General features: G+C 41.7%; 1 protein-coding gene across 6 annotated transcripts in view; it reads left to right on the forward strand.

Annotated features, from left to right (window-relative positions):
* Positions 1-22,852, forward strand: part of ttc39c (tetratricopeptide repeat domain 39C) — a 187,097-nt gene that overhangs the window by 12,010 nt on the left and 152,235 nt on the right. For 4 of the 6 annotated variants that reach the window (XM_072257499.1, XM_072257489.1, XM_072257478.1 and 1 more), the window contains exons 2-3: positions 15,441-15,489; positions 19,997-20,125. The exons of 1 other annotated variant lie outside the window; for it this stretch is intronic. In XM_072257499.1, coding sequence (XP_072113600.1) covers positions 15,441-15,489; positions 19,997-20,125 — 178 coding nt within the window. The remainder of the gene's footprint in view (positions 1-15,440; positions 15,490-19,996; positions 20,126-22,852) is intronic. One more of the 6 variants, XM_072257509.1, reaches the window with a different exon arrangement.

Raw genomic sequence — 22,852 nt, forward strand, 5'->3', positions numbered from 1 at the left:
TTGGATCCTGTCAAGTTCTATTATATCTAATCTTTTCTTTCAACCATCTAGAATTGATCAAGCTTTTCTTCTATGGAAAACAAAAGGAATAACATGTTTTCGTGATTTATTCATGGATGATTGTTTTATGTCTTACGAACAGTTGTCTAATAAATATAATTTGCCTAGATCACACTTTTTCAGATATTTACAGACTGGAAACTTTTTGAATGCTACTTTATCTACCTTTCCGATATTGCATCAAATTGAAGTTATAGAAAAAATTTTAGGTTTAAACCCTTATCAGAAGAGTTTAATAGCAATTATTTATGATCTGATTACGAAAATACTTCTAGGTACATCTGATAAAATTAAGAATGAGTGGGAAATAGAACTTCAAATATCTTTATCTACAGAGAAATGGGAGAAAATTCTTCAATTAGTCAATGCTTCCTCAATGTGTGCCAGACACACCTTGATACAAATTAAGGTGGTTCATTGGGCTCATATGTCCAAGGATAAGTTAGCTCGTTTTTACTGCCACATAAATCCTGTTTGTGATAGTTGTAATTCTGAGGTAGCTTCCTTGACACATATGTTCTGGTCTTGTCCTCTTCTAGAAAGACTGAGGTCTTCCAGACTGGGAGACCTCAGTCAGTCCAGATTGGAAGCAGCATCTCCAACACCATCACACTGAGCACGGGCCCCCCCCAGGGCTGTGTGCTCAGTCCACTGCTGTTCACTCTGCTGACCCACAACTGTGCTGCAACACACAACTCAAACCACATCATCAAGTTCGCTGATGACATGACCGTGGTGGGTCTCATCAGCAAGAATGATGAGTCAGCATACAGAGAGGCGGTGCAGCGGCTAACGGACTGGTGCAGAGCCAACAACCTGTCTCTGAATGTAAACAAAACAAAAGAGATGGTTGTTGACTTCAGGAGGACACAGAGTGAACATTGACGACTCCTCCGTAGAGATCGTTAAGAGCACCATATTTCTTGGTGTTCACCTGGCGGAGAATTTCACCTGGTCCCTCAGCACCAGCTCCATAGCAAAGAAAGCCCAGCAGCGTCTGTACTTTCTGTGAAGGCTGAGAAAAGTCCATCTCCCACCCCCCCATCCTCACCACATTCTACAGAGGTTGTATTGAGAGCATCCTGAGCAACTGCATCATGGCCTGGTTCAGAAATTACACCATCTTGGATCGCAAGACCCTGCAGTGGATAGTGAGGTCAGCTGAGAAGATCATCGGGGTGTCTCTTCCAGTCATCACAGACATTAACACCACACACTGCATCCATAAACCAAACAGCATTATGAAGGACCCCACGCACCCCTCATATAAACTCTTCTCTCTCCTGCCATCTGGAAAAAGGCACCGAAGCATTCGGGCTCTCACGACCAGGCTATGTAATAGTTTCTTCCCCCAAGCCATCAGACTCCTCAATACCCAGAGCCTGGCTTGACACCAACCTACTGTACTCATTACTGTGCCTATTATCTTGTTTATTATTTATTGTAGTGCCTGCACTGTTTTGTGCACTTTATGCAGTCCTGGATAGGTCTGTAGTCTAGTGTAGTTTTTGTGCTTTTCTTACGTAGTTCAGTGTAGTTTTTGTATTGTTTCATGTAACACCATGGTCCTGGAAAACGTCTCATTTTTACTATGTTCTGTACCAGCAGTTATGGTTGAAATGACAATAAAAAGTGACGACTTGACTGGAAAAAATATTGGAAAGATATTTTTGATATTATTTCAGTAGTTCTGCATATTGATTTACAACCTCATCCTATTACTGCAATTTTTGGACTACCAGTGATAGACTCTAGTCGTTTATCCTTGTCAGCTTGTCATCTAATTGCATTTGTTACATTAATAGCTAGAAGATCCATTTTATTTAAATGGAAAGATTCTAATCCCCCTACTACATTTCAATGGTTTTCCCAAATGATAGCATGCCTAAACTTGGAAAAAATTAGGAGTGGTACTGTGGATCCTTCAGTTAAATTTGAAGAAACTTGGAGGCCATTTATTCAATATTTTCATATGATGTAAGTTGACCCTTTCTAAATCCTTTGTAGTAATTTTTTGTTCATGTATAGAGGAGCGGAGTTAATGACAAATAATAATTTTAACCGATGTAATATGACAGCCCAAGCTTTGTTTCTTTTTTTTTTTAGTTTACTTGTTTTATTTTAGTTTTAGGGGGTTTCTTTTTTCTCTCTTTATAAAATATCTTTTTCATGGTCAGTTACTATGAGATTGGGAGGTTAAACTGTATTTGTCGCTTGTACATGTTAACTGTTGCTATTGTAATCCCTATATGTGTCATTACTATTACTGTCATGTTTATTAATCTTGAAACTTAATAAAAAGATTGAAAAAGAAAGAAAATTTGACACCCCCCCCCCCCCAATCCTCTGGTACTACTCCTGTGGCCAGTGAGGGCACAAAGTTTATCACCAAAGGGTGTAGCAACCTCTTCCTTCGCTTCCCATAGTAACTTGGGATATACCTGAACTGGCTAACTATCCTAATGTTTTTCAAACATTACAGGACATCCTCTTTCGTAACTTCATCATGTTGCAGCATATCAGCCTGTTTTACACTATCCTCTCATTTGTCAAAGTCCCTCTCACTGTGAATACTGAAGCAAAGTTTCATTAAGGACTTCCCCTAGCTTCTTTGCCTTTCGACACTTGTTTCCTCTTCTATCCCTGATTGGTCCTACTACCCTCAATCTAGTCATACTCCTGTTCTTCACATACGTGTAGAGATTAAAGACTGCAGCATCAGTAGTGAGGACCAAGAAGGTATGGTCAAGTGATACGAAAGAGTGCTTACAGGACTACTCTGAGTTGATGGACTGGAAGATATTCAGGGATTCTTCTTTGAGTCTGAATGAATATGTCACAATTGTCACTGATCTGTGTGGATGAGTGTGTACCTTCCTTCGAGAATGTACCGGACATACTAAAACCAAAAACCATGGATGAACCAGGCGATTCATAGTCTGCTAAAGGCTAGATCTGTGGCATTCAAGACTGGTCATCCAGAAATGTACAAGAAGTCCAGGTACGACTTATGGAAGGCTATTTTAAGGGCAAGAAAACAATTCCAATTGAGGTTGGAGACAGAATCGGATGCACATCAGCTTTGACAAAGTTTGCAGGTCATTACTTCCTACTAAGTGAAACCTAACTTCATGAATGGCTGTGATGCTTCACTCCCAGATGAGCTCAATGCCTTTTATGCATGCTTTGAAAGGGAGAATAAAACTAACCAGTGTGAATCCCTTCAGCCTTTGGTGACTCTGTGGTCTCTGTGTCGGGGACCGACGCCAGAACATCCTTCAAGAGAGTGAACCCTTGCATGGCATCAGGCTCTAATGGTGTACCTGATGAAACTCCGAAAAACTGGCCCAACCAGCTGGTGGGAGTGTTCAAGGACATTTTTAATCTCTCACCGCTGCAGTCAGAGGTTCCCACCTGCTTCAGTGGGGGTGGCAATCATACCAGAATTGCAGGGTGACCTGCCTCAACAACTATCGCCCAGATGAAGTGCTTTGAGAATTTGGTCATAGCTAAATCAACTCCTACCTAAGTGAGGGCTTGAACCCACTGAAATTGGTCTACAGTGGATGCAATCTCATTGGCGCACCACTCGGCCTTGGGTCACCTGGACAATACCCAAGTCAGGCTGCTGGTTATTGATTACACATCCATGTTAAATGCAATCATACCCTCCATTCTAATCAACAAGTCCCAAAACACGGTGCTCTGTAATTCTCACTTCTGAGATTGTAGTTACTACTGTAGGGCATATAGCTGCCAATTTGCACAAACATTGTCACAAATAGCAGTGTTATCATTACCAAAATATGTTGTTCATTGTTATTTGAGTATAAGTATTGGCCATAGGTTCTTTTGTTTCACCTTAGTGGGAAGTGAAGATTGATTTGGAAAGCAGAGCAGTACATGAAGGACTCAGATTCTTGTTTCCAGCCTGACTGCGGATGAATTCTTTGAATTTGTATGTCTCTGTACAATACATGCATGTTATCGGGCAAACTTAGGTGAATTGAGTGATACTGTAGTTTATTAATCTTGGAGTATAGTGTCAATTTCAGGACAAATGCTGGGTCATGATTTTTGTGGTACAAATGTGACATGCAGCACAAAAGGTAAACTTTTGGTCTCCAAAACCTAAGCCTAAATATTGAATTGAATTGAAGCAACACACACAAAATGCTGGTGGAACGCAGCAGGCCAGGCAGCATTTATAGGAAGAAGTACAGAGAACGTTTCAGGCTGACACCCTTCGTCAGGACTAACTGAAAGAAGAGCTAGTAAGAGATTTGAAAGTGGGAAGGAGAGGGGGAGATCCGAAATGATAGGAGAAGACAGGAGGGGGAGGGATGAAGCTAAGAGCTGGAAAGTAGATTGGCAAAAGGGATAGAAGGCTGGAGAAGGGAGAGGATCGTGAGACAGGAGGCCTAGGGAGAAAGAAAGGGGGATGGGAGCGCCAGAGGAAAATGGAGAGCATTTCTCACCTCTAAGGGCATCTACAAGGAACACTGTTGCAGTTAAGCAGCATCCATCATCAAGGACTCCTCCTCCAGGCCACGCTCTCTTCTCACTACTGCCATCAGAAAGAAGATAAAGGAGTATCATGTCCCGCACCACCGGGTTCGGGAGCAGTTATTACCCCTCAATCATCAGGCTCTTGATCCAGAGTGGATAACTTCACTCAAACCAACACTGAAGTGATTCTGCAACCTGTGGGCGCTCTTCTGAGGACTCTATGACTCATGTCCTTAACATTATTTATTTACTGTTATTACTTTGTTTATTTTTTCCTTTTTTGTATTTGTTCAATTTGTTGCCTTTGCACATCTTTGTGTGGAGATCTTCAATGATTATATTGTGTTTCTTTGTATTTGCTGTGAATTCCTGCAAGAAAAGGGTACTACATGGTGACATATAAGTGCTTTGATAATAAATTTATGTCAAACTTTAAAATATTTCAGTCTGGAGTGCTGCTTTTATATAGTCTTTTAACTTACTCTAAGGTATAAAGTGGAATCCAGTTAATTGAAATACATCAGGACCAGTACATTTTGGCCCAATTAAGTAGCTACCCAATTAGCCAAAGTTTCATGGAAATAGTTAAAAAGGTATAAAAAGACAACTTCCATTTAACTGAGTAACAAATTATGTATTTAAATTAAATACAGAACAAATTTGAACACTACCAGTGGTGCTACAATGCTATAAAACTGTGTATTAGTTCCTTATAGTTATCAACAGAGAAATTCAGAGTACACTGCCGTGTTGTTTCGATTGACTGTAAATGAATAAAATCAGCACAGACACCTAGTGCAGATAATGGACTGCCTTCATACAATCTTTTCTATAGTGAGGTGGCCAGAACTGGACACAGTATTCCAAATGTAGTCTAAGCAGGACTTTACAGAACTGCAGTGTTTCCTTGTGGCTGCTGAAGCCAACTAATGAAGACTGATACATCATAGGCTTTCTTAACAACCCTAACAACTTGCTTAGCAACTTTGAGGAATCTATGGATGCGGACCCCAAGGTACCTCTGTTCCTTTCTCTACTATGATGATGTACCTGAGAATTGAGGAAATAACTATTTACCCATTTTCCCCAATTTTGATGTGCTATTATTCATATGATGAGGTACTTTTTTGAAAACCTGATGTACAAAACACTTGCAGGAAGTGGAGGTAGTGAGGCGACCAAGTTTAGTGTGAGTGTTAGATGCAGAATTAAAATGAAAGGCTTCTGAAAAGTTTTGGATGAAATGGAAATATTCCTCAAAGCATTGTCAATCATTCTTCTTAAGCCCTACTGTGGTGTAGGGTCGCCAACAGCATGCACTATTGAGTGCCATTCCTTCAAATTGTCCCCAGGTGTATCCCGTTGTGAAAGATCTCTCCTCTGCCAGGGTGACGAGTTCTGCTGGTGTTTTTATAGCACTGTATGTTTTTACAGGACAGGGTTGCCAGCACCAAGCCCCACCCTCCTCCTTTTGCAGCCAGACTTGTGACTGTGTGTGGCAGAGTTATTGTCAATCAGTGCTTGAAGATTATCATGTGAAAAAGCTATTCTATATATTGACTTGAAAGAAGTGGCATGGATGAATTGGGCTGAAGGGTCTGTTTCTGTGCTGTATTACGCTTTGACTCTAAGCACGAAGTGACTCACTGATGCTCCAGGAAAGTGTGTTTGCAATCATGGGCAGTGTAAAAGGATAAGTGTTTTATCTCTTTCTGAGTACCTTATGGTATTTTTATGATGATTTGAAAATATGACCTGTGTACTACACATATGGAATAAAGTGCTTTTTAAGCATATTATAAATGTAAATTGTGAGTATGAATCCTATGGGGACGATCCAGCTAGTTCCTGATTCTTCCCTGCAACCTCATAAGTGCTTTTCAGATTGTAGTATTTTCCAAGCCTCACTACTGAAATGATGATGAAGTGACCAAACACCTTGACTGCCCTGGAAGCCTTGCAACGCCTGCAGTGGCCAAACACCTCAACTGTCTTGAAATATTTGACTTTTAAAACCAATTAAACTAATGTAAATTAATAATATTCATTAAAACAATAAATTTATTTTTAAAAATGCAGCTTCCTGGCTTTTCTCTACAGAGTAACCGACTGCTTGGGACAGGTTGGTCTGCTTGGCAGTTACATGCCTGAAACTGAATGTGATACACTTTGATATTTAAATAGTTAAGGTCTGAACTAAATAAAAACAAATCTATATTGACTGTGCTTTTATAAGTTTTTGCTGAATCTTGTCAACCCTAGCAGTACCATTTATGGTACTGTTTGCTAATGTTCCTACAGCTAACATCAGCAGAAAGGAAATCCTGACACGATTGATCAGCATATGCTGGTAATTGAAATATTCTTTTGTCTCCCAGCTTCAGGTCTTGGTATGTTACTGCAGTTACTGTTGTACCATTCCCTTTTGTATTTGGATTTCTTTAATGTTCTATGCTTGCAGCAGTATTGTTAATTGTCCATTGTGTCTGCTGAGTCTTGAGCAGCTGTCTTTTAGGCACTCCTAGAATGTGATGTCCAGGGCATTAACCTACTGAATAGAGGAATGTCAGTAGATGATCTGTGAGTGTTAAGTAGGTTTTAAAGGAGCTCCCTCTCCTTTAAGTGATGGAAATCATAGGGCGGGGAGCCACTATTGAAGTAAATGTAGTTCGTTTCTGCTACAGTGGATTGTTTCACCACAGTTAGTTCATTGGATAACACACACAAAATGCTAGAAGATCTCAGCAGGTGAAGCAGCACCTATGGAAAGAAATAGTTGATGTTTCGGGCAGAGACCCTTCATCAGAACATCCCTCCATAGATGCAGCCTGACCTGCTGAGTTCCTCCAGCATTTTGTGTGTGTTACTCTAGATTCCTAGCATCTACAGAATCTCTTGTGTTTATTGTTAGTTCATTGGGTAGAGTATTGATTTAGGAGACTGCTTTGCCCAAGGTATCTATCTGTACATTGTGGGGCTTTTGGAGGCAAGCCTTTTGCAATCAATTTAAACTGAATGGAGCATTGTTGACCCTCTGGCTGCAGTTTAGGATCTGTGTAGTGTTATTTAAAGGATAGTCGCATACATTTAAAGGCGTTCTTTTGTTGATGATTACCTATCAGTTGTAAGGTATAACTTAATGGTTCTGTGTTAACTGACTAATGGGTCATGTTTCAGGTTGCCATTATTGTTGGAAGAGCTGCAGTAACACCGGTAAGGACCCTTAACTGTGATGACCTAGGGATGCAATGATGACTATGATCATTGCCATGACTCTGTGAGGCTTAGTAAAACACCAATTATCTGCTGTCCATCTATTTGAAGATCCCAATGGTTAGGCATCTCATTCACAGTGCTAATTCACCAGTTGAGGCCTAGTTCCTGCGCTCCTATTAAGCTTAATGGGTTCATTGGACAACTTATTATCATAACAAAACAAATTAAAAGTCTGCTGATGTATCAATAAAATGATATCCAATAGCCTTTCAAAACTGTTTAGCACCACGAAAATCCGAGAGTGTTGAAAGTGAAGAGTACCAAGTGGATAGAGGAAAGTATTTAAGGGTAGGTTCTCAGCCTCCTTAAAGAAATGCAGCATCTTCATGACCACTGGGAATTCATTGACCATGTGTGTTCAAGGAGCAGAAGGATCATTCATGATGGTATTGACAGCTGAGTCCATGTGATTTGTGTACCCACAGGACTTTCATTAATGGCACAGGAGTCAGCTCCCTTACCAGATTCATTGGATACCTTCCGTATCTGCAGGAGAGTACCCACACTGGAGCTGCCTCAGAACCCACAAAACGATTTTGGAAGCAAGTCATTCTCAGCCCTCGTGACTACCTAAAAGGAGACATTTTAAATGCAGAACTGCTGTGTTAGCCTAGATTTTTCTTGAATATCTGAAGGATTTTAAACCTGCAGTCTTCAGGCTGGAATGTGCAAGTGATACCTACTGACCTGTGGCAGACATTCTGATGATTCAGTTCAAATTGTCATCTGGGCTTCAAAGAAGGGAAGTTGTGCTTCAACTTCATAAAACGTTGGTCAGACCTCAGCTGGAATACCATATGCAGTTTTGGTTACCCCATTATAAGAAAGATGTGCTTGAGCTGGAGAAGGTGCGAAGGAGATCCACTAGCATAATTTGCATATTATTATTTAATTATTTATAGTTTTATATTGCTATATTTATACTCTATTCTTGGTTGGTGCAACTGTAACGAAACCCAATTTCCCTCGGGACCAATAAAGTATGTCTGTCTAATCTATCTATCTATCTATAGCAAGTTGTTATGGAGTGTTTCAGTTGGGAGGAGAGACTGGAGAGGCTTCTTTTTTTTTCCCCTGGAGAAGAACATTTAAGAAGGGACATATAAAATTGAGGTGTATATATGGGGTAAATTGTAAGATTTACCCATCCGCCTCCATCTTAACTTTGTTTTACAGGAGGACCATTGAGAGTGTCCTGACAAGTTGCATCTCCATCTGGTATGGGTGCAGTTGAGTATTGGACCAGAAGACCCTACAAAGGAGGGTGAGGGTAAGAATAGGAGGATGAGCAAGTGGCTGAGGAACTGGTGTAGGGGGCAGGGTTTCAGATTTCAGGATAATTGGGACCTCTTCTGGGGCAGGTGGGACCTGTACAAGAGAGACGGGTTACACTTGAACTACAGGGGGACCAATATCCTTTCAGGGAGGTTTGTTAGTGCTATTGGGGAGGCTTTAAACTAGATTTGCAGGGGGATGGGAACCAGAGTGCCAGAGCTGACAGTGTGGCTGGGGTGAAAATAAATGATGTTAAAAGTTCAAGCAAATCCGCTGATAGAAAGGTTGTGAGTGGTGGTAAAAATCTTCTGAGGTGTATATATTTCAATGCTAGGAGTATTGCGGGGAAGGCGGATGAGTTGAGGGCGTGGATTGACACATGGAATTATGACGTTACAGCAATTAGTGAAACTTGGCTACAGGAGTTGCAGGACTGTCAGCTTAATATTCCAGGGTTCCGATGTTTCAGATGTGATCGAGGCAGAGGAATGAAAGGTGGGGGAGTAGCATTGCTTGTTAGGGAAAATATTACAGCAGTGCTCAGGCAAGACAGATTAGAGGGCTTGTCTACTGAGTCCTTATGGGTGGAGCTGAGAGAAACAGGAAAGGTATGGCCACATTAGTGGGATTGTATTATAGACCACCCAATAGTCAACAAGAATTGGAAGAGCAAATCTGCAGAGAGATAGCAGGCAACTGCAGGAAACAAAGTTGTGGTGGTAGGGGATTTTAATTTTCCGTATATTGATTGGGACTTCCATACTATTAGGGGTCTAGATGGTTTAGAGTTTGTAAAATGTGTTCAGGAAAGTTTTCTAAATCAATATATAGAGGGACCAACTAGAGGGGATGCAATATTGGATCTCCTGTTAGGAAACGAGTTAGGACAAGTGACGGAAGTCTGTGTAGGGGAGCACTTTGGTTCCAGTGATCATAACACCATTAGTTTCAACTTGATTATGGACAAGGATAGATCTGGTCCTAGGGTTGAGGTTCTTAACTGGAAGAAGGCCAAATTTGAAGAAAAGAGAAAGGATCTAAAAAGTGTGGATTGGGACAGGTTGTTCTCTGGCAAAGATGTGCTCGGTAGGTGGGAAGCCTTCAAAGGAGAAATTTTGAGCGTGCAGAATTTGTATGTTCCTGTCAGGATTAAAGGCAAACTGAATAGGAATAAGGAACCTTGGTTCTCAAGGGATATTGCAACTCTGATAAAGAAGAAGAGGGAGTTGTATGACATGTATAGGAAGCAGGGAGTAAATAAGGTGCTTGAGGAGTATAAGAAGTGCAAGAAAATACTTAAGAAAGAAATCAGGAGGGCTAGAAGAAGACATGAGGTTGCCTTGGTAGTCAAAGTGAAGGATAATCTGAAGAGCTTTTACAGGTATATTAAGAAGAAAAGGATTGTAAGGGATAAAATTGGTCTTCTTGAACAGCGGTCCCCAACCACTGGACCGCGGACCAGTACCGGGCGCAGAGCATATGCTACCGGGCCGCGAGGAAGCGATATGATTTGGTCAGCTGCACCTTTCCTCATTCCCTGTCACGGCCACTAATCAGCCATTACGCATGCGAGGTCATGACCCGCGCGTTATCCGTGTCAGGGTGGGAAGGCGATCAACTCCTCGAGCTTGCAAATGACGACAGGCTGAAAAGTATGTTTGACATAACATCTCTGTCGGCATTTTGGATCAAAGTCAAGGCTAAATATCCTGAGATAGCCACGAAAGCACTGAAAACGTTGCTTCCATTTCCAACATTTTTCTGCGAAGCGGAGTTTTCTGCAATGAATGCAACGAAAACTAAACTGCGGAATAGACTGGACATCAGGAACCCCATTCAAGTATCGATATCTCCCATCACCCCTCGATAGGATGGTGTTGTTGCAGGGAAACAAGCCCAGGGCTCCCACTGATTCAGCGATATTGGTGTGTTGCAATGATTTTATATATTCATGTGGGGAAAATATGTGCTGTGCGTTTAATATCCAAATATTACTTAAAATGTTATGATGCTATTGACTTATAAGTGACCTATATAACCATATAACAATTACAGCACAGAAACAGGCCATCTCAGCCATTCTAGTCCATGCTGAACGCTACTCTCACCTAGTCCCGCCGACCTGCACTCAGCCCATAACCCTCCATTCCTTTCCTGTCCATATACCTATCCAATTGTTCTTTAAATGATCATATCAAACTTGCTTCTGTCACTTCTACTGGAAGTTCGTTCAACACTTCAGGCCCCCCTGATAATTGACTTATCATTATATCCATGCGAGGAAAATAAGCGCTGTGTGTTTAATATTAAATTCGTTAGATAAACCCTTTTAGAAACAAAGTTGAGTGTATTACCCACTTATCACCTATATTCCAGTAGTGATTAATACCCACCCCCACGAACAGAATTGCCAAAAAGGATTTGCTTGGGGGGGGGGGGGTGAGAATCGGCAGGTCACGACGCACATGCGCATTTGTGCCCGTGCAAGCTTCATGGTCTTTGTAGCCTTTTGGGTAAACAATGCATTTGACTGCTACTCTTGTTCGTTGGCAACCCTACCCACCCCCCCGGTCAGCCGGTCTGCAAGAATATTGTCAATATTAAACCGGTCCGCAGTGCAAAAAAGGTTGGGGACCCCTGCTCTTGAAGATCAGAGTGGTCGGCTATGTGCGGAACCAAAGGAAATGGGGGAGATCTTAAATAAGTTTTTTGCATCTGTATTTACTAAGGAAACTGGCATGAAGTCTATGGAATTAAGGGAAACAAGTAGTGAGATCATGGAAACTGTACAGATCGAAAAGGAGGAGGTCCTTGCTGTCTTGAGGAAAATTAAAATAGATAAATCCCCGGGACCTGACAGGGTGTTCCCTCAGACCTTGAAGGAGACTAGTGTTGAAATTGCAGGGGCCCTGGCAGAAATATTTAAAACGTTGCTGTCTACAGGTGAGGTGCCGGAGCATTGGAGAGTGGCTCATGTTGTTCCGTTGCTTAAAAAAGGATCGACAAGTAATCCGGGAAATTATAGGCCAGTAAGTTTAACGTCGGTAGTAGGTAAGTTATTGGAGGGAGTACTAAGAGACAGAATCTACAAGCATTTGGATAGACAGGGACTTATTAGGGAGAGTCAACATGGCTTTGTGCGTGGTAGGTCATGTTTGACCAATCTATTGGAGTTTTTCGAGGAGGTTACCAGGAAAGTGGATGAAGGGAAGGCAGTGGATATTGTCTACATGGACTTCAGTAAGGCCTTTGACAAGGTCCTGCATGGGAGGTTAGTTAGGAAAATTCAGTCGCTAGGTATACATGGAGAGGTGGTAAATTGGATTAGACATTGGCTCGATGGAAGAAGCCAGAGAGTGGTAGTAGAGAATTGCTTCTCCGAGTGGAGGCCTGTGACTAGTGGTGTGCCACAGGGATCAGTGCTGGGTCCATTGTTATTTGTCATCTATATCAATGATCTGGATGATAATGTGGTAAATTGGATCAGCAAATTTGCTGATGATACAAAGATTGGAGGTGTAGTAGACAGTGAGGAAGGTTTTCAGAGTCTGCAGAGGGACTTGGACCAACTGGAAAAATGGGCTGAAAAATGGCAGATGGAGTTTAATACTGACAACTGTGAGGTATTGCACATTGGAAGGACAAACCAAGGTAGAACATACAAGGTTAATGGTAAGGCACTGAGGAGTGCAGTGGAACAGAGGGATCTGGGAATACAGATACAAAGTTCCCTAAAAGTGGCGTCACAGGTAGATAGGGTCGTAAAGAGAGCTTTTGGTACATTGGCCTTTATTAATCAAAGTATTGAGTATAAGAGCTGGAATGTTATGATGAGGTTGTATAAGGCATTGGTGAGGCCGAATCTGGAGTATTGTGTTCAGTTTTGGTCACCAAATTACAGGAAGGATATAAATAAGGTTGGAAGAGTGCAGAGAAGGTTTACAAGGATGTTGCCGGGACTTGAGAAACTCAGTTACAGAGAAAGATTGAGTAGGTTAGGACTTTATTCCCTGGAGCGCAGAAGAATGAGGGGAGATTTGATAGAGGTATATAAAATTATGATGGGTATAGATAGAGTGAATGCAAGCAGGCTTTTTCCACTGAGGCAAGGGGAGAAAAAAACCAGAGGACATGGGTTAAGGGTGAGGGGGGGAAAGTTTAAAGGGAACATTAGGGGGGGCTTCTTCACACAGAGAGTGGTAGGAGTATGGAATGAGCTGCCAGACGAGGTGGTAAATGTGGGTTCTTTTTTAATATTTAAGAATAAATTGGACAGATACATGGATGGGAGGTCTATGGAGGGATATGATCCATGTGCAGGTCAGTGGGACTAGGTAGAAAATGGTTCGGCACAGCCAAGAAGGGCCAAAAGGCCTGTTTCTGTGCTGTAGTTTCTATGGTTTCTATGGTTTTTATGGTATAGGACTGTGAGAACAACTGAGAGGAATATAGGGGTCTCCCTATCATCCATCGGGGACATTTATCAGGAGTGCTGCATACACAGGGCCCTTGGTATTATTAGGATCCCACCCATCCATCCAACATCCTCTTTGACTTTCTACCATCAGACAGGAGACTACGATGCATAAAAACAAGTGTCACTCGGCATGTCCCTTGGCTAATTTTATTGCTACTGTCAATAAATCTTCCTTTTAAAAAATCCATGACTGTTCAAGTACATGGATGTATATTCCCCAGCTTCCAAAATGGGGGTTGATCTCCTCTTCTGAAGCAGAATGATTAAATGGATCAGCACTGTGGCCACTAATCCAGTATCTTAGCCACCATACTATATTTCATTAATTAATTGGGATAGTGCAGAATAATGAGTACCATGTACAGTGTTTGTAGGCCAAATATGATGCAGAATATACCATAAATGTTAAGACTTTTGGCAGTGTGGAGGATCGGAGGGATCTTGGGGTCCAAGTTCATATGACACTCAAAGCTACTATTCAGGTTGACTCTGTGGTTAAGAAGGCATATGGTGCATTGGCCTTCATCAATCGTGGGATTGAGTTTAAGAGCCGAGAGGTAATGTTACAGCTATATAGGACCCTACTCAGGCTCTGCTTGGAGTACTGTGCTCAGTTCTGGTTGCCTGACTACGGGAAGGACGTGGAAACCATAGAAAGGGTGCTGAGGAGATTTACAGGGATGTCGCCTGGATCGTGGAGCATACCTTATGAGAATAGGTTGAGTGAACTCGGCCTTTTCTCCTTGGAGTGATGGAGGATGAGAGGTGACCTGATAGAGGTGTACAAGATGATGAGAGGCATTGATCGTGTGGATAGTCAGAGGCTTTTTCCCAGGGCTGAAATGGCTAGCACGAGAGGGCATTGTTTTAAGATGCTTGGAAGTAGGTACAGAGGAGATGTCGGGGTAAATTTTTTTATGCAGAGAGTGGTGAGTGCATGGAATGGGCTGCCGGCGGCGGTGGTGGAGGCGGAAACGATAAGGTCTTTTAAGAGACTTCCGGACGGCTACATGGAGCTTAGAAAAATAGAGGGCTATGGGTAAAGCATAGGTAGTTCTAAGGTAGGGACAGGGTCGGCACAGCTTTGTGGGCCGAAGGGCCTGTATTGTGCTATAGGTTTTCTATGTTTCAGTATCTTAAATGACAGTTAGTTTAAGGAAGAATTTTTTCAAGGGTTTAGGTCCCCAAAAAGCCATCTGCCTCAGCAAAGATCCAGCTTTGATCTGTAACGGATTTGAAGGAGAAGAGGAACAAGCAAGAACATGGAGCTGAAGCTGAGATCAGATGGGGATCAGATGTAAGACACAGTCTTACTTCAAAGTTCAAAGTAAAACTTCTGAAGACAAAGAAAGCTTAATAGAGCTAAATGGATTCACAAGAGAACACAGTTTCAGGAACCTGGAGTGAAAAATAAACTGCTGGAAGAAAGCAGTGGGTCAAGCTTTGACTGAAACACTACAAAGGGATAGAGAATGTCAAAGGAGGAGGAGAACTTCAAAGTGGGCAGACCTTGAAGAGAACTCACAGTGGAGTAAAAGAATGGAGACTGAAAGAGAAGAACGCTCAGTCCTGATGCAGGGCCTGAGCTGAAGTGGTGACTGACTACTCTTTGCTTCCATAGAGGCTGCTTGCTGAGTATTTTCAGAAGTTTATTTTTTGCTCGAGTGTTCTGTAAGACTTGCTCCTGTATATGTTCTTACGAAGTGTTGCTGTGATATGATCTTTTAAGAAATATGAATATGTAAGATCACTGTTTTATTTGTTTAGTACAAATATGCACAGCTGTTGCGATGAGTAGTATTGCTTCAAAGTCTTAAGCAATTTACCATGTGTTCTTTTATAGGAACAACAGTCCTCTAATGAGCTTTGGAGCAAGCTTTGTTAGTTTCTTGGTGAGTTAACTACACAAAAGCAATGTATGTTTAATAAATCTTTCTGCCTCTGTGTCCATTGGTCATGAAACAATGTATTGATAACAATGTGGTCGACAAAAATGAGGTATTTACCTGTAGATATTTCCTAACTACACCAAAGATTGGAGTTGATGCAGGTTGTAGAATATAGGTAAATTTATTCTACACAATTTGAGTAGACCAGAATGGTCACCCACCCACCCTCACCCCATGATGAATTAATCTCTTCTGAATCTTTGTTGGCCAGGTTAGGTGCCAGATGACAAGAAGAGCAAATGTGGCACAATTCAGTTATGATTAACACGCTTTTGCCACCCTCTTTCAAATAACACTGATGGCACTAGCTCCCTCTTTATCTGGATTCTTGTTCTCCATCCACCCACAGTTATTTCCATTGTTCTCTCTCCGTCATCCTTCAGTAGTCATAGAACAATACAATACAATACAGATACAGACCCTTTGGCCTAACCAGTCCCTGCTGACTATGGTGTTCACCCAGCTAGTTCTAATTTCCTTCTTTCAGACCATATCCCTCTATGCCCTGCCCCTCCATTTACCTATCCAAATGCTTCTTAAAATGAGACTATTGTACATGCCTCAACCACTTCCGCTGGCAGCTTGTTCCATATACTCACTAACCTCTGTGAGGGAAGCTTTGCCCTTTGGGTCCCTTTTAAATCTACCCCCTCACCCTAAACCTATGCCCTCCTGTTTTGGACTGCCCTATCCTATCCAGCTTATCTATGCCTCTCATAATTTTAAACATTTCTATAAGGTCACCCCTCATTCTTCTCCCTTTCAAATAACAAAGACCTAACTTGGTCAACCTCTCCCTTTAACCCAGCCTTCCAATCCTGGCAACATCTTCAAAAATCCTTTTCACACTCTTTTCAGTTTTGTCTTTGCTACAATAAGAATGACCTCACCTGTGCAGACTGCTTCCAAGTGTGGTTTCATCAAGAACTTAAACAACTGTAGTATAATATCCCAACTCCGGTACTCAGTGCCGTGACTGATGAAGACCTGCATGCAAAATGCTTTTTTCACCACCTTGTCTACCTGTGATGCCACTTCCAGTGAACTATGCACTGGTACTCCAAGGTCTCGCTGTTCTAATACACCTTTTAGTGCTCTATCACTCATAGTATAATCTCTTTTCTGGTTTGACTTTCAAGGACAGCAGGGATAAGCCAGGTATTTACTGGCCAGTGAATCTATAAATCAGTGGTAGGGAAGTTACTGGGGGAAAAAAATTCTTGAGAGGCATAATTAATCTACACTAGTGAGGAATGGGATTCATCCACAATACTTGCATAAAATTATACAGCCCAGCCGTTCAGTCCAACTCATCCATACTGACCAAAGTGCTTTCCTTTGTTACTACCGTTTACTTGGGTTTGCCCACATCCCATTAAATCTTTACAATTTATGACTCTATGCAACTGTCTTTAAGTGTTGTAATTGTATCTTTATTTACCAATTCCTTTACTTGCTTGTTCTATGTACCCACTACTCTTGGGTCTGCTTGAAAAATTTCACCTTTCATTCTGCGCTACTGGCATGGTAATGTATCTGTTAGCCTATTGCTATTACAGTGCTGTTGAAGAAGAAGAAGAAAACTCTTATCTCCGAGTGGAGTCATCGGGACGTCATCATGACGGCGTTTTTTTAGCAGGCTTTCTTATTTTTATGAGGCCGAGCTGCTAGCTCGATGCTCAACCCAGCACGGATGGAAAGTGTGCAAGGGAGCCAACTGGATTCGAACTCGGGAGCCTTTGCTCCGAAGGCCGGCTCTGATGCCACTATGCCACCAGCCAGCACAGTACTGTTGACCCAAGTTCAATTCCACTGCTCTCCGTAAGGAGTTTGTATGTTCTCCTCAAGACCAGGTGGCTTTCCTCCGGGTGCCCCAGTTTCCTCCCACATTCCAAAGATGTACGAGTTAGGGTTAGTAAGTTGTGGGCCTGCTGTGTTGGCACTGGAAGCATGGCAATACCTGAGCTGCCCCAGCACATCCTTGGACTATGATCACTGACACAAATGACTATGTTTCAATGAGCATGTGACGAATAAAGCTAATCTTTAAACCTGTGCCTTCTACTTTTTGTTTCCCCAACCTTGAAAACAGACTGCAACCATCTACACTATCTTTGCCCCTCATAGAACATAGAACAGTACAGCACAGTACAGGCCCTTCGGCCCACAATGTTGTGCCAACCCTTAAACCCTGTCTCCCATATAACCCCCCACCTTAAATTCCTCCATATACCTGTATAGTAGAATCTTAAATTTCACTAGTGTATCTGCCTCCACCACTTGCTCAAGCAGTGCACTCCATGCACCAACCACTCTCTGAGTAAAAATCCTTCATCTAATATCCCCCTTGAACTTCCCACTCCTTACCTTAAAGCCATGTCCTCTTGTATTGAGCAGTGGTGCCCTGGGGAAGAGGCACTGGTTGTCCACTCTATCTATTCCTCTTAATATCTTGTATACCTCTATCACTAAACTCGCTGGAATTTAGAAGATTGAGCCGGGATCTTATGTAACGTATAAAATCCTAAAGGGATTGGACAGGCTAGATGCAGGAAGATTGTTCCCGATGTTGGGGAAGTCCAGAATGAGGGGTCACAGTTTAAGGATAAAGGGGAAGCCTTTTAGGACCGAGATGAGGAAAAACTTTTTCACACAGAGAGTGGTGAATCTGTGGAATTCTCTACCACAGGAAACAGTTGAAGCCAGTTTATTGGCTATATTTAAGAGGGAGTTAGATATAGTCCTTGTGGCTAAAGGGACCAGGGGGTATGGAGAGAAGGCAGGTACAGGGTTCTGAGTTGGATGATCAGCCATGATCATACTGAATGGCGGTGCAGGCTCGAAGGGCCGAATGGCCTACTCCTGCACCTATTTTCTATGTTTCTATGTTTCTGTCATGTCTCCCCTCATCCTCCTTCTCTCCGAAAACTAAAGCCCTAGCTCCCTTAATCTCTGATCATAATGCATACTCTCTAAACTGGGCAGCATCCTGGTAAATCTCCTCTGTACCCTTTCCAATGCTTCTACATCCTTCCTATAGTGAGGCAACAGGAACTTTATAATTTTATAAACCTCGAAAGTCACCTCTCAGCCTCATTTGCTCCAGGGATAATGATCCAGCCTATCCAATTTCTTTAAAATTCTTGCTTTCCGGTCCTGGCAGCATTCTCGTAAATCTTTCTGCGCCTCTAGCTTAGTTGAGTCCTTCCTATATCATGGCAACCAGCACTGCACACAATGCTCCCATGTGCAGACCACCGGCATCTACAACTGTAACCTACCACTACATGGGGAGAAGAAATCTTCCTCTCTTAAACTAATTGCAGAGAGGATGCAGAGGATATTAACTAGGATTTTGCTTGGGATGGCGTGTTTCAGTCATGAGGAGCTGCTGGCTGGGTTCGTTTCTCTCAAAGTAAAGCAGACTGAGGAGAGTATGTTGTAGAAGTACACAGAACTATTAGGGACACGAAGCTTGGATAAGAAGAAGCTTATCCTCCTAGAGAGACGCCTAAAATCAGGGTATAGTCTTAAAGTAAAGGGTGGGAGATTTAGAGTGGAAGATATTTTTTCATGCAGAGGGTAAATTGGAATCAGGAGCTGCCTGAAAAGGTGGTGGAGGCCAAGATTCTTTCAACATTTAAGAAGTAGGAGGCTTAAATCAGAAGTTATGTAGAGGGTAGATCTCCTGATGAGCTGAGGTCAGTGACAGGGAAGCAGGATGTTGAGTAAGGGGGTGGGGGGGTGAGTCCAGGAGAAAGTATGGTGTTCTGAAGTATGTAGTCAGCAGTACTGTTTTCCATACTGTTTAGCAGTGTACTTTCTTCCTCTGTTGCATCTTCTTCAGACAATGTCATCATTAGAAGTTTTCACCATCCTCCTTCAAATGTCTCTAATGCCATTTGTGATCTGGATTATTTTGGTTTCCATCTCCCCCCAAAGACACTTAGATTGTTTTCTCCATTTTCCACCACTAATATCAAGACATGCTTGATTTTTCACCTTATCCATTTCTGCTGAAAGTTCCTCAATCTGAATCATTAACTGTTTCTCCCTCCACAAAAGTCTGACCTGAGCATTTCCTGTCGCTTCCAGCTTAGTTGTCCAGTGTTGTTATTGTCATTACTATTCCAAACATTATGTAGCCCACAAATAAATGAGAAGTGTACATTTTCTGAAAGTCATTTTACAAATTAAAAAATGTAAGATTGATTTCAGGAAAGAATAATTCTACAATTGTGTTTTGTGGCATATCATGGAACTGTAAAGCACTTGTGTACATTTCTGCAACACTGTCCTTGAATGCACAATATTGATTAAAGATATGTTTTTGACACAACTGTTAACAAGAATAACCTTTTGGGCTTGTGTATTGTATATTGTAATTGAAACTATTCTTATTACTGATGATGCCAGAAGGGAAAATAGTAATGTAGATTTTACGTTTCAGAATGCCATGATGACCTTTGAAGATGAAAAAATGCAGCTGGCTTGTGATGATTTAAAAAGCACGGAAAAGCTGTGTGAAAGTAATGAAGCAGGTGTCATTGAAACAATTAGGAATAAAATTAAAAAGAATGTGAGTACATTAATATTTACTGTATATTACAGTTTAAACTAAATAGGGAGAGCATTTTCCTTTATCTGATTCAGTGTGAAAATTAGCTGGTTTCAGTATGAAGTTGGATTAGCTGGATTCGGTACAAATTTGGAAAGATGGTGTCAGTGACCAATGGCAAAGTTTTACAGACAGCTCACAAAACTTCTAGATACTCAGTAGATATACTGTACTTTTGAACTGCAAACACTGCAGTCTGCAGCTTGTAATTTCTCTTTTAAGGATGTACCTATGAACCAAGTAAACAATCTGGTGCTTTTGCGATCTCTTGGGGGATGCGGCAAACTAGACTGTCAAGAGTTCAGGTGCATCAGGGGTAGCCATCGCTGGGAATGAATGTGGCATTGAGGTCTGATGGTGGGAGATGCACCTTCGGTTGGTTCCATTTCTCTGCGCTGATTAAGTGTCGAGCGAGATTAAAAACATTGAGGATAAGAAAGGAAAACAAACAAGTGTTCAGTGTCTTCTGCCTGTGTTTGACTGGTCTCCCTCTCTTCTTGCTACTGCCATCAGGTGAGGTGCAGGAGTCTCGGGTCCCACCCCACCAAATTCAGAGGCAGTTGTTGCCCTGCTGCCATTGGGCTCCTGGACAAGCTTCACTCACTCTCAGGGACACTGCAGTTCATGTTCCATGTCTTCGTTTATTTTTTTAAACTGTTTGTGCAATTTGGTCAAGGCTGAGGGTGAAGGACAAGCAAGTGTTCAGCTCACTTCTCTGAGAGGTTTACTCTCCAGCAATGAACTGGCTCTGTAGCTACGGCCTGCAGCCATTTCGCTTCTGTACTGGCTTCACTTGCCTCAGGCTCAATGGCCGCAGACTCACTTTCAGGGACTCTGAAGTTAATGTTCTGTGTGTTATTTGTTTACTTTTCATTATTTGCATAGTTTGTACTTTTCTTTGCACATTGGGTGTTTGACGTCTTTTCTGCGTGGAGTTTTTTTAATGGGGTCTATTATGTTTCTTGTTTTGTGGCTGCCTGCAAGATGACGAATCTCAAAGTTGTATACAGTATGCATACTTTGATAAATGTACTTTGAACTTTGAAATTCAACTGGTTTCATTATATTTTGAAAATACTGGTTTTCATTTTAAACATTTAGAAGTACTGTAAACTGAATGAAATATCTTCGCTCTTTCTGGTTGATTTAAAAACAAAATTGGGTTCTAATTTTCCAGGGCACTTTAGTAATGAACTTCTTGGATAACATTCCTTTTGCGCACTAAACATGTCTTGTCATTTCCCTGCCTTTATTTTTATTTCCACTAAATTATGTTGCTATAGTCAGCCATATTAGAAACACTCATCATGGCTTCTCATCCCATTATGTGGAGTTCTTCTAGTCACTGTCACTAGTTTAACATCTTTCTAAAAACATAGAAAGCCTACAGTACAATACAGGCCCTTTGGCCCACAATACTGTGCCGAGCATGTACTTACTTTAGAAATTACCTACGGTTACCCATAGCCCTCTATTTTTCTCAGCTCCATGTACCTATCCAGGAGTCCCTAAAAAGACCCTATTGTATTCTGTTGTACTTTGGTGGTGGTATCAGAACACCCACAATAAAATCGACAGGTACATTGTTAAATCCCATCTCTGCCTAAACATTAATTATCATGAGCCATTTTTTTGCCTTATTTTCAACTTTCTTGTCTGATTAGCAGTCTTACACCAGCAAATATTTTTACTCTTGTTTCCAGGCTCAGCTGCAAATTTCTTGGTTACTGAGTTTAGATACTACTGCTTACGCCATGCTTCTGCAGTTGGTGTTCTCTCTGACCCCGAATTGATTGTTATCTTTTCCATCAATGAAAATGTCTACCATGCCTTTGATATCTTTGTTGCAGTCCATCAGCTGGCAAAAATCCTATCGACAATTTTGAATGTCAGTTCTCCTGTTCATTGCTCTTCTAGTCAGCCTTTCATCTTTCAAGTTTTACTTCTTTCAGCACTCTTGATCTCTCTCTTTTTATTCGATACTCTGTCCAGATGTACATTAGTTCCCAGTCCTAATGGCTGAAATTTTAATGCATGATACTTGAACCTCCTTTTCTCATCCACACTTAAGATCCAAGGTGAAGAGGTGAGGGAAACCTTGAGGGAAATTTGCAAGGTGAATTTTCACACAGATTGTGGTGGGTGCCAGAGGAATTGGTGGAAGTAAATATGGTAGGAATATTTAAGAAGCATTAAGGCAGGTAGGAAAAGAGGGTTATGAAGAAGCAGACAAGAATAGTTAGATTGGCATCATGGCTGATCTATGTTCTATTTCTAAGGTAGTAATGCTTTGATCACTTCAGTAGACATTTGTGTCCACTGCATGGAGTGTATTTGGAGTAATTTGTAGACCACCCTGGTAAAGATGTCATGCTTTCTCCGTTGAAGGATATTAGTAATTGGGTGTGCTTTTTGCTACGATCTGATAGTTATACAAGCCTACAAGAGGAGAAGCTGTACTTGATCTGGTATTGGGAAATGAACCTGGTCAGGTGTCAGGTCTGTCAGTGGGAGAGCATTTTGGAGATAGTGATCACAATTCTATCTCCTTTACCATAGCATTAGAGAGGGATAGGAACAGGCAAGTTAGGGAAATGTTTAATTGGAGTAAGGGGAAATATGAGGCTAGCAGGCAAGAACTTGGAAGCATAAATTGGAAATACATGTTCTCAGGGAAACGTATGGAAG

This window comes from Mobula birostris, chromosome 1 (genome assembly GCF_030028105.1).
Source record: "Mobula birostris isolate sMobBir1 chromosome 1, sMobBir1.hap1, whole genome shotgun sequence".
NCBI classification, from domain to species: domain Eukaryota; kingdom Metazoa; phylum Chordata; class Chondrichthyes; order Myliobatiformes; family Myliobatidae; genus Mobula; species Mobula birostris.